Genomic DNA, 12536 nt, shown 5'->3' with positions numbered 1-12536 from the left:
CCCTTGTTTACTCTAGAAAATAAAGTGTAAGTTACTTGTTTTGTTTGTACCTAGTATAGGACATGGGTAATTTTTTAAGTATTTACAGTCAAATTGTATTTCAGTAGCTTTATATAGGTATTATCCTTTATCCAAAATGCTTGGGACCAGAAAGTATTTCGAATTTTGGAATTTTTCGGGTTTTGGAATATTTGTGGAATACATATCAGTTGAGCATCCCTAATCTGAAATGCTGCTGTGAACATGTCCTTTAAGTGTCACGTCAGCAATCAGAAAGTTTCAGATTTTGAAATACTTTGAATTTTCTGATCTGGGATACTCGACCTTTATTCTTTTGTAGGTGGGAGGTGTCACTTCAGTGTATAAATTTTTCTCTTGCCTATTAAATGAATTTCCTATTGCTTCTGTGTCTGCTTCACAGAAGGTTAAAGTTTTGCTTTTCCCCCCCCCCCCCCCAACTTTCAGGCTGACATTCTTCATCTGTTCAGTTGGTTTCACATCACCAATGCTGTTTGATGAGAGGAAGTATCCTTACCACCTCATGCTGCAAAAATTTCTCTGCTCTGGAGGCCACAATGCTCTCTTTGAGTAAGGATCAAGTTTATTTACAGAGGAGTTTTTCTTGGAGTTTGGTCTTTGCTGTGTGCCTTCCCAGCCCCGTGCTTTAAAGTACCCTATCTTGTAACAGTGGGATATATAGAAATAGCCATTGATTGTAATCCTTCCATGTTCTGGGAAGTAGCTATGTCTGTCTTCATTTACTTTGGAGGGTAGGATTTAGGCTGCCCTAGAGTTGTGTTGGTAAGGGTCTCTGCTTTTTCTCATGTGGCTTCCGGTTCCCAGCATGGGTTTTTAAAATAGATTTTTCTTTTTCTGTTGTTTCTCTGAATATAATTTTTCTGCTTTTCTTGGTCAGTTGATTCCAGGCTGAGTTTCACTGGTTTGGATTTTTAAGACTTAAAAAAAATAGAGGAGGTAGAGCAAAACAAAAAAATAATATAGCTGATAACTGTTGGACAGATTAGATGTAACAGCTCTTAGAAGAGGGAAGTGTAGTGCCGGTATAGATTTGAGACCTTTTAGTGTAAACCCCTCTTCCCAGGGTAAAATATTAATATTCTATCTGCCAACTTTTCCTTATTTGAATTTAGAACTTTCAACTGGGCTCTGTCCATGGGAGGTAAAGTTCCTGTTTCTGAGGGATTGGAACACTCAGACTTGCCTGATGGTACCGGAGAATTCCTTGATGCCTGGCTTATGCTGGTGGAGAAGATGGTGAATCCCACCACGGTGCTTGAATCTCCACATTCACTGCCTGCCAAATTGCCTGGAGGTGTCCAGAACTTTCCCCAATTCAGTGCACTCCGCTTCCTTGTGGTAACTCAGAAAGTGAGTATTTAGAAGTCTAAATCATGCTAAGTAGTTCCCACTCTGTTTTGTCCTGCTTAATGAAATAACATGATTATTTAAGAATTATTGGATTCAACTCCCAGATAAGGCTGCCTTACACAAGAGAATCTAGACCATTTGAGAATTTCCATCATATAAATATTTGAACTGTAAATTTCAGATTGGTACTTGTATTAGGCTGTTCTTGCTTTGTTACAAAGAAATAACCGAGACTGGGTAATTTATAAAGAAAAGGGATTTAAATGGGCCATGGTTCTGCAAGCTTTGGAAGCATGGTGCTAGTATCTGCTGGGGTTCTAGGGAGGTCTCAGGAAGTTCACAGTCATGGTGGAAGGTAAAGCGGGAGCTTGTGTGTCACATGGCAGAAGCAGGAGGTGCTACACACTTTAAAATGGCCAGATCTCGTAAGAGAACTCTACTGTTGTGAAGATAGCACTCAACCATGAGGGATCCACCTCCATGACCCAAACATCTCCAGTATTGGAGATTACAATTCAATATGAGATTTGAACAGAGCAAATATTCCAAACTACATCACTGCTTCAGGTTGAATTAAATGCCTGTTCTCTGTGCCTTCTTAGACCCCCTCATGTTGGCCTAGGATTTTGTTGTTGGTACTAGTTGCGGAAGGACTCTTCCATAGGTCTTTAACTTAATTCTTCTGGGCTTTGAATTGAGGCAAAGTAAAGTGATCGTCACACACTTTTCAAATTACTTACAGGCAGCCTTTACTTGCATCAAAAACCTGTGGAACCGGAAACCCCTGAAGGTATATGGTGGACGAATGGCTGAATCCATGCTGGCCATTCTGTGCCACATCCTCCGAGGAGAACCTGTGATTCGAGAGAGATTAAGCAAGGAGAAGGAGGGTTCTCGAGGAGAAGAGGATACAGGGCAAGAGGAAGGTGGCTCTCGCCGGGAACCTCAAGTCAACCAGCAACAACTGCAACAGGTAGGGTGCTGGCCTCACACTCCAGGGTCCAGACTTCGCACCCAGTGGAGTGCGATGTTTATGGGTTTTCTAAGGTCACATACCACTGAGTGCCTGGTCACATTAGCCAGGAGACAGTTTAAATTTGCTCCTCTTAGCGTTTGTTTTTTTTTTTTCTCCTGAGAAAAACTAGAATATAGTCCTGATGCTCTGCACAGGTAGTAGTCCTCTCAAGCATGTTGATGAGTATTCTCAGTATCCTGCTACCTCGGAATTATTTTCTAGTTAACCTTTTAAGAGAATGGATATTGTGAACCAGATTTACTCTCCAACAAGAGCTTTCTGAAACCTTAGACACCTACAAAACTTTTGTTTTCACTTGCAAATAAAATGTATATAACGGAAGGGGCATTTTAGAAATTGGGAGGCTAGAAAGAGGGGAGGGGAGAGGCACAAAAAGTCCTGCCACTTCAATCTCAAAGAGCATTTTAACATTTTCCTCCTGGAGTTTGTATGTATGTTAGCTTTATGTCTAGAGTCCTGTTATAATCTGTCTACTATATACACTTGCCCCGTTTTTTATCATTAAAGTAATAAATACCCTCATTACCAAATTTGGAAATACAAGACTTTTAAAAGGCATTCGTAATTTTATCACGCAAGACAGTCATTGTCTCCTTCAGTCAGTTCTGTGCCTAATTTTTACATTGTTAACATCAAATAATATGTATACTTGTATTGTTATCAGTTGTTTTTTTTTTTTTACTAATTGGTCATTCTTTTATTGTTGGATATTAGTTTTCTTGTTAATTTTCTTACAGTTTGATGATGTAACACTGGTGTGTAGTTTCCTTATGTACCAATCCTTATGAACGTCTCATGATTATTGCCTGGTAGTAGAACAACTTAGGTCAGTCTTCCAGGCACTTGCTCTGTAGCCAGTTTGTTTTCCAGAAAATTGGGACCAATTTATACTTTTTTTTTTTTTTTTTTTTTTTTTTTTTTTTGAGACGGAGTTTCGCTCTTGTTACCCAGGCTGGAGTGCAATGGCGCGATCTCGGCTCACCGCAACCTCTGGGTTCAGGCAATTCTCCTGCCTCAGCCTCCTGAGTAGCTGGGATTACAGGCACGTGCCACCATGCCCAGCTAATTTTTTGTATTTTTAGTAGAGATGAGGTTTCCAGGATGGTCTTGATCTCTTGAGCTTGGGATCCACCCGTCTCGGCCTCCCAAAGCGCTGGGATTACAGGCTTGAGCCACCGCACCCGGCCAATTTATACTTCTTTGTATTAGTCTCAATCTTTTAATTATAATAATCCTGTTAATCACAACAACTTTCTTAGAGGATGGAATTGAGAATCCTCTTGTATTGAATCCTGTGTCTTCAATGTTTGAATGCTGTGGAAGCACCAAACAGAAAGGATTGTTCATTTTACCTAACTGCCCTAGCTCATAAATGCTCTCAGCTCACATGAAGTTAGAAAAACTTATTTCCACCTTGAAAAGGAAAATTTTCCTTCCTTTTAAAAATGTATTTGGATTTCTTTTCTAATGTGATGCTGAGCCCTTGCCTTCTTTATGTAGCTCATGGACATGGGCTTCACAAGGGAACATGCCATGGAGGCACTGTTGAACACCAGCACCATGGAGCAGGCCACAGAGTACCTTCTAACCCACCCTCCTCCAATCATGGGAGGAGTTGTTCGGGTAAGTTGGCTCAGGAGCAATGGTTTTCCAAGATACTGATTTGACTGCTGAAGTCCTTTTTCCTCTTATTATTCGGCCATTGGTCTTCCTTTCTATAAACTGCTTCTCACTTTCAGACATATCCATGCTAGTATGTTCTTTTCATGATAACAGAAGCTTTCTATCCCCCAGCAACACAAATTACTGTACTTTATAGAAGAATCCCCAGTCACAAAACAATAGAAGAGGCACACTTTTCTTTTTTTTTTTTTTGAGACGGAGTTTCGCTCTTGTTACCCAGGCTGGAGTGCAATGGCGCGATCTCGGCTCACCGCAACCTCCGCCTCCTGGGCTCAGGCAATTCTCCTGCCTCAGCCTCCTAAGTAGCTGGGATTACAGGCACGCGCCACCACGCCCAGCTAGTTTTTTGTATTTTTAGTAGAGACGGGGTTTCACCATGTTGACCAGGATGGTCTCGATCTCTCGACCTCGTGATCCACCCACCTCGGCCTCCCAAAGTGCTGGGATTACAGGCTTGAGCCACCGCGCCCGGCCCCAAGAGGCACACTTTTCTAAGATATAGAATAGGTAGTCACATTGAAGCCCCCTTCCTATACTTAATTTTCCATGTGATTTTCCTCATCTGTTCTTATAGATGAGGAAAGTAAGCCTGATTGGGATTGACTATACGGGAGCAGCATTTTGAGCTCCTTCCTCTCTTTAGCTTTAGCACAAGATGTCTGATTCCCTGTGAGTTGCGGTGGTCTCGTTGGGTCCCTTTGTTTTGAATGTGTATCCTTACTAGATGTTCTCTTACCACTCTGTAGGATCTCAGCATGTCTGAAGAAGACCAGATGATGAGAGCAATTGCTATGTCTCTGGGACAGGATATTCCAATGGATCAAAGGGCAGAGTCACCTGAGGTAACAATAGGACACTGCACATGAATCTTAGTATTCAGTGGACATTCTGCTAGTTATTGCAAAGTAATGGATAGAATCAAATTGAAATCTAAAGGAAGACATGAGAAGAGTACTAATTCATCCCAACTTTGCCATCTGTCATTCAGCTACGTTGTATTGACCTAAAGCTTTAAGTGAGGCAGATGAAGCCTTAATCTTTATTGTCAAATAAGAGACCTGTAGTGTACTCAGTAATTTACCCTGCTGGCAGATAATATAGAACAGTGTCTAGAAATGATTTTGTGGAAGGTAGTATAGAATGCTACAGATGACGTGACAGTGGAAGTTGTTTGAAGCATCCCTTCCTTCTGCCTTCCCTGTCTTGCCTTAAACTTTGTGACTGCCACACCCTGGTTGAAGGTATTAACTGCTTGAGGAGAAGGTTGAGGATATTCATTGGTATCACATGACACTGAAACACAGAACAAAAATTTAAAATTTTTTTTAAAAAGAGGGTATTCATATGGTAGAGCAAATACATTCTCAGAGTCTCTCTTATCTTTCCTCCTTCACCTCTGCTGTGTACTATCACACTTCCTTCCCTGCTTCCAGGAAGTTGCTTGCCGGAAGGAGGAAGAGGAACGGAAAGCTCGGGAAAAGCAGGAAGAGGAAGAGGCTAAATGTCTAGAGAAGTTCCAGGATGCTGACCCATTGGAACAAGATGAGCTCCACACTTTCACAGATACTATGTTACCAGGATGCTTCCACCTTCTTGATGAGCTGCCAGACACAGTATACCGTGTGTGTGACCTGATCATGACAGCAGTCAAACGTAATGGAGCAGATTATCGTGACATGATTCTGAAGCAAGTAGTCAATCAGGTGAGCTCTCAAGGGGTCAGAAGAGGGGATTATGTGAAGTAGTTTGACTGCATCTCTCAAAACCTGATTTCTGAAAAATTAACATTTTTTCATTGTACCTGATATGGGTATATTCTCTATTTGAATTATTTCAATCTGGTAATCCTGAAACAGTGAATTAACTACATCACACACACACACACACACACACACACACACACAGTCTTTAGAAGGGGAAAAAAAGCTCTTCTTTTCTCTTCTACTTTTCTCTTAAAATCTCCAAAATGTGGCCAGGCCCGGTGGCTCAAGCCTGTAATCCCAGCACTTTGGGAGGCCGAGGTGGGTGGATCACGAGGTCGAGAGATCGAGACCATCCTGGTCAACATAGTGAAACCCCATCTCTACTAAAAATACAAAAAATTAGCTGGGCATGGTGGCGCTTGCCTGTAATCCCAGCTACTCAGGAGGCTGAGGCAGGAGAATTGCTTGAACCCAGGAGGCGGAGGTTGCGGTGAGCCAAGATCACGCCATTGCACTCCAGCCTGGGTAACAAGAGCGAAACTCCGTCTCAAAAAAAAAAAAAAAAAAAATCTCCAAAATGTGTCTCACTCTTGAGCCAAGTTTTTTATCCCCTGGACTAATAGTGAATAAATGTTTTTTCCTCCTATGTAACAACCACTTTAACAACTGAGTCTCCATCCTGATGAATATTTGTGACCTGATACTTGTCCTCTTTTAAATAGTGTTTTCTTTTCTCTGTGAAATTAATGTATGCTAATTATAGAATTGGGATAAGAAAAAAATTACCTTAAGTTCCCTCACCCAGATAGCCAGTTAACATTTCGATTGTATTGAAGTTATTGGAATCTTGTTTTATGTGATGTTTAATTCTAGAAGCAGGGAAAGAAATTTAAAAAGGGAAAACTTTTTTCTGGACTTTGTAAAATAGGAACTTTAATGCACGGGAGCACAAGTGAAGGAAAACTGGATAACGCTTTTTTTCACGGAAAGGTTTAGTGTATTTTTTACGATAATTCTGAGAGAGAGAGAGAGTGAAGATTGCTGATGGAAGTATAAGTTGATAGAACCTTTTGGGGGTTGACTGTATGCACCAGGAAGTTTGTAAATATTCATTTCCTTTAACTTAGATTTTAGGCTCTTACAGTCTAGCCGAATAAAGTAATTGTTTAGTGGTGATCCTTTAGCAGCATACATCTTTTGATACAGATTTTAAATCCCTATGGTAAATATGTTAGATTTACCTACCTTTCTTCAGTGAATGTGTTAGAGGTAGAGGGATTATTTCAAAAGGTTGAGAATATTTTCACAAACCTCATCTTGCTCTGCAGTTCCGTGACTTAACCCCTTTTCTGCTCTTCTAGGTGTGGGAAGCTGCTGATGTGTTGATCAAAGCTGCTCTTCCCTTGACAACAAGTGACACAAAAACCGTGTCAGAGTGGATAAGTCAGATGGCCACCCTGCCCCAGGCCTCCAATTTGGCTACTAGAATCTTGCTTTTAACGCTACTTTTTGAGGTAAGATTTAGATCTTTGGGGCCCTGTAATTCATTCATCAAAGAATTCTCAAATACCATATATAAGGCATTGAAGACAATAAAAAGAATAAGGCATGAGCCTTGCATTTCATGAGCCCGGTTTCTGATAGTCTAAAATGCACATAATTACGTACAAAATACGGCATTCTATGTTACATGAATGTTGTCGACAATTACATCTGGGTTTAGGAAAGTCATATGTATCACTTTGGATTTATGTGAGAAGGGCTTCTGAGAGCAAGCGTTAATTGAATTTTGTCAGAATTGTGAGGTGGTAGTTTAAAAAGAAAAGCATTTAAAGTACTAACCGAGCTTGGTCATAGGATATTTTTGCTCCTCTGAGGAAACCTGACTGGCAGCCACATAGTAGAGTAGGGTATGGAAATTGAATGTGGTCAATATTGAGATAATAGACATTAGATGGAATCAGATCCTTCTCTCTTTTCCTTGCCTATTTAGTCGGCAAATTATTTGAGGCGAGAGAGTGGTTTGGGTAAGACCTGATCCAACCAACATAGGAGCTGGGAGGCAATTGACCTTGAGCAGATGACTTTATAAGATCTGAACTTAATGAAGTGAACCCTTTACATGCAACAACTCAGGAGATAAGTCCAATATAGGAGTCAAACTGTGTAACAGCTGTCTTGGGGCTTTCCTTTATCATGGAAGAGATAACTCATACTGTAGCACTTCATAAATAGGTAATGTGGGAAAGGTTTCAGAGTACTAAAGAGAGAATCACTCATGGACACCCCCCCCCCATCTAAAACAGATAGCAAGGAACAGTCTTATATTTTCTTCTAGTATTATCTATTGTTCATTTAAACAATTGAGATAAGACTTTATAGAAAGTTTTATATTCTTTTTGCTAAGTATTATGACTATTTCTCCATTTCCTATACACATTACTGTATCTTTTGAATGTTCTCTAATTTATTTAAATAATTACCTATCATTGGACATTTACTTCCAGTGATTTCCTGTGAAAAGTAACACTTTAGTGTAGCCCCAGTAAGTGGAGCCATTAACTGTGTTTAATTAATTCCATTTTCCTTGAAAGATTATAAAACTTATCTGTAAATCTAAAACTTTATAACTTCAACATAGTTAAGACTGCACAGCCTAGGTGATGAAACATTTCCATATTAAGCACATACTAATATGCTAGGCACTGGATACTTTATATATAAAACCTCAATCATCACAATTATCCTCGGGGTTTTTTTTCCTTTGATTAATCTCTCAGGAGTTGAAGCTACCTTGTGCTTGGGTGGTTGAATCGAGTGGCATCCTTAATGTCCTAATCAAACTCTTGGAAGTGGTTCAGCCCTGCCTCCAAGCAGCCAAGGAGCAGAAGGAAGTCCAGACCCCAAAGTGAGTGACCCTGTGTCTATCCTAGTCTCATTTCTGTTTCCCTGGGACGTGGGCCTGAATTAGGCACTCTTCTGAGGCATGTATGGGGCAAATTTGGGGTACTTGTGTAGTTTTAAAATTATAAAGGAAGTGCCTGATGAAATTAAGATATATTTTCCCAATTCGTGCAGGTTTCTTGATTGCCCAGAACAGATTTATTTCTCTTTTTTAGGTGGATCACACCAGTGTTGCTCCTGATTGATTTCTATGAAAAGACAGCCATCTCCTCAAAAAGGAGAGCCCAGATGACTAAGGTGTGTAATGTAGTATGGATGATTGCCGGACAGTTTAGCTTCCTGAGGCAAGAGTAGACCAAGAAGAGAATATGAGAGAGTAATGAAGAATGTAGAAGTCTCTGACCAATGTATAAATCTCTTAAGGGTTTTTCATAGCTAGGTTTCTCCTAAGAATTTACTCTGGAAGTAAATGTTAAAGGAGTGTGCTATCTCCAGAGGAGGAGTGGCTTTTCTGTTATGTAAAGGACTGAGTACACAACAATCCTTCCAAAAAGCAAACGTTCCTTAGATGAAGATTATTGTGCCACATCATCTCACTACCTTCTTGGAAACAAAAGGAAGGTAGAAATGGCAAGATAAGGGGGTGCAGATAGTTTTTTGTCTAGGAAAAGTTTCTTACTCCGTTTTGCTGTTACTGTAATGTGGAATATCACTGACTATATATAAACTATAGGCTGACACCTGTAATCTCAGCACATTGGGAAGCTGAGACAGGTGGATTACTTCAGTTTAGGAGTTCAAGACTAGCTTGGGCAACACATGGTATAACCCCATCTCTACAAAAATAAAAAAAATTAGCTGGGCATGGTGGCACACGCCTATGGTCCCAGCTAGTCAGAAGGCTGAGGTGGAGGAATTGCTGGAGCCTGGGAGGCAGATGTTGCAGTGAACAGCCAAGATCAAGTCACTGGACTGAAGCCTAGGTGCCAGAGCCAGACCCTGTTTTTTTTTTTTTTTTTTTTTTTTTTTTTTTTTTTTTAAAAAAAGGATATTTAATATAGGCTATAGAAGTTTATTTGGCTCATAGTTCTAGAGGCTGATCTAAGGGACCACATCTGGTGAGAGCCTTAGTGCTGAATCATTCTATTGCAAAAGGTAGAAGAGCAAGAGGGGACCATCACCAAGCCAGTCACAATAATTAACCCAGTCCCTGGATAATGACATTAATCCATTCATCGGGGCAGAGCCCCGATGACCTAATCTTTTTATCAGGCCCCACTTCCCAACACTGTTAAATTAGGGATTAAGTTTTCAACACCTGAACTTTAGAAGATACGTTTTTAAACCATGGCAGAGAGACTGAGGAATGTGAGAGTAAATGCATATGAAAATTTCTCTCTTGGTATTTAAAATTTATTGATTGTCCAGTATATCTTTTTCCTGGGTGAGTTTTAGCATTGAACCCTGATGAAGTTACCATTTCTTCTAATAATGAGCCTTGAAAGAAATACAAAGAAACTTTGTACTTTTATATTTAGTACCTGCAATCCAACAGCAACAACTGGCGCTGGTTTGATGATCGCTCTGGCCGTTGGTGTAGTTACAGTGCAAGCAACAATAGCACTATTGATTCTGCATGGAAATCTGGAGAGACAAGTGTCCGATTCACTGCAGGCCGAAGAAGATACACTGTCCAATTCACTACAATGGTGCAGGTACGTGCTCACTCAGCGCTATAAACCAAGCTTCTCTAACCTGTGGCCCGGAGGCCACGTATGGCTCAGGATGGCTTCGAATGCAGTCCAGCACACGCATAGAGATTTTTGTTGTTGTTGTTCTTATTAGCTTATCAAATATTGTTAGTGTTAGTGTATTTTATTTGTGGCCCAAGACAATTCTTCCAGTGTGGTCCAGGGAAGCCAAAGATTGGACACCCCTACTGTAAACTTTATCAAAAAGAGGGGTATGTCTTTTGGTTTTCTTCTTTCTGATCCAGCATTCCTGACATGTGTTATGAAGAGGAGCATTACCATTACCTAATTAAGTATAGTTTTAGAAAACTGAGTCTTTTCTAAGGTCATTGATTAGACCTTGGATCTGTGGCAATTTTATACCACCCCTCTTGATTTTTCAAGTGTTTAGTTAAGGGCTAGGGAGTGGCTAGGGATGGTATTTGCTCTGTTGGAAAGTTTACAGTTCATTATAGGGCCTTGTGTATGCCACTTGCCTTCTGGGGGCCTTCAAGTTTTTTCTCTATAAATGGTAAAGGTGGGATAAATTGCCAGGGTTTCTTCCTGTTACAGCATTTTACCTGGGAGATGTCCCTCCCCTGCCCCACCTTTATAATTCATTTTTGTTAGAGTTTTTTAATGTCTGTTTGAATTCCTAGGTTAATGAGGAAACAGGGAACCGACGCCCTGTGATGCTGACTCTCCTCAGGGTACCTCGGCTGAATAAAAATTCAAAAAACAGCAATGGACAGGAACTAGAGAAGACACTAGAAGAAAGCAAAGAAATGGATATCAAACGTAAAGAAAATAAAGGCAATGGTATGTACCAAGAGTGTTTTACCTAAAAGCTAGTGTGCCTTTATAACTTAAAGTCTGGCCAATTTCATTTCAAGTTACTTTCATCAGATTAATTAACAGATTAAAGGTACACAGGCCTCCCTTACGCTTTTTCATTTGGTCTTTAAATTGGTATTTGGCATGCTTTTCTTAGTAATAGGACCCAAGTGCTTGGCTAGTCAGGAGGGAGGCGTGGAAGGAAATAAACATCAAGTTAAACAAACTGTCTAAAACTTATTTTCCCATTTTATAGATACCCCTTTGGCCCTAGAGAGTACAAACACTGAAAAGGAGACAAGCCTGGAGGAAACAAAAATAGGGGAGATCCTGATCCAGGGCTTGACAGAAGATATGGTGACTGTTTTAATCCGGGCCTGTGTGAGCATGCTGGGAGTCCCTGTGGACCCGGATACTTTGCATGCCACCCTTCGCCTCTGTCTGCGGCTCACCCGGGACCACAAATATGCCATGATGTTTGCGGAACTGAAGAGTACCCGTATGATCTTGAATTTGACCCAGAGCTCAGGCTTCAATGGGTTTACTCCCCTGGTCACCCTTCTCTTAAGACACATCATTGAGGACCCCTGCACCCTTCGTCATACCATGGAAAAGGTGAGTCTGTTTTGTATCAGATTCTGGTTTAGCTTTACATCATACCTTTGTTCTCCTTGCTCTGAGAACAAATAGACTTCTGATTCTTCTTATAGCTAGATATATATACGGTATACTCTGCCTAACAGAGTTTTCAAACACTATCCTTGGAAGCTTGCTTAGGTATGGTAGGATGATCCTATTGCATGACATATAAAAAAGAACTAAAAAATAGTTTTTTACCCTTAAATTTACTATAGTAATATCTCTTATCTAGAAAGTCCTCTCTGGCAGTCTGGTGTTTTTTTAAATCTAGATTTTATTAACCAAGCCAAAAAACGGTTAGTAAGGAACTGGGATACCATCCCCCAAGTTCATACCGTCAAAATCATTCGTTTGTAGAAGTACCTCTCAGGTGTTCACCCAAGAGCCTATTTCAAAACATTGTATATTGGAGTATAAAAGTATGTAGTTAAAGTTTTTTGAATGTTTGTAATCTGCCGGGCACTGTGATAGACACTTAACAAATACCCATTGTGCAGATCAGAAAACAGGTTATTATATTTTAGAAAAGTTACAGAGCAGTGGAAAAAATAGCAAAGTAATTATAAAAAATAAAATCATTTGTGAAGTTAAGACAACAGGCCAGGCACAGTGGCTCAT

General features: G+C 40.3%; 1 protein-coding gene across 21 annotated transcripts in view; it reads left to right on the top strand.

Moving 5' to 3' along the window:
* Window positions 1-12536, top strand: part of HUWE1 (HECT, UBA and WWE domain containing E3 ubiquitin protein ligase 1) — a 157023-nt gene that overhangs the window by 95330 nt on the left and 49157 nt on the right. For all 21 annotated transcript variants that reach the window (XM_074392196.1, XM_074392190.1, XM_074392194.1 and 18 more), the window contains 12 exons: window positions 466-588; window positions 1152-1389; window positions 2132-2362; window positions 3926-4048; window positions 4855-4950; window positions 5542-5811; window positions 7173-7325; window positions 8592-8719; window positions 8931-9012; window positions 10254-10430; window positions 11105-11264; window positions 11536-11894. In XM_074392196.1, the coding sequence (XP_074248297.1) occupies window positions 466-588; window positions 1152-1389; window positions 2132-2362; window positions 3926-4048; window positions 4855-4950; window positions 5542-5811; window positions 7173-7325; window positions 8592-8719; window positions 8931-9012; window positions 10254-10430; window positions 11105-11264; window positions 11536-11894 (2140 nt within the window). The remainder of the gene's footprint in view (window positions 1-465; window positions 589-1151; window positions 1390-2131; window positions 2363-3925; window positions 4049-4854; window positions 4951-5541; window positions 5812-7172; window positions 7326-8591; window positions 8720-8930; window positions 9013-10253; window positions 10431-11104; window positions 11265-11535; window positions 11895-12536) is intronic.

The sequence above is a fragment of the Saimiri boliviensis genome, chromosome X (genome assembly GCF_048565385.1).
Source record: "Saimiri boliviensis isolate mSaiBol1 chromosome X, mSaiBol1.pri, whole genome shotgun sequence".
Lineage (NCBI taxonomy): Eukaryota > Metazoa > Chordata > Mammalia > Primates > Cebidae > Saimiri > Saimiri boliviensis.
Note: the sequence above shows the minus strand (reverse complement) of the source record. Positions and strands in the feature narration are given on the sequence as shown.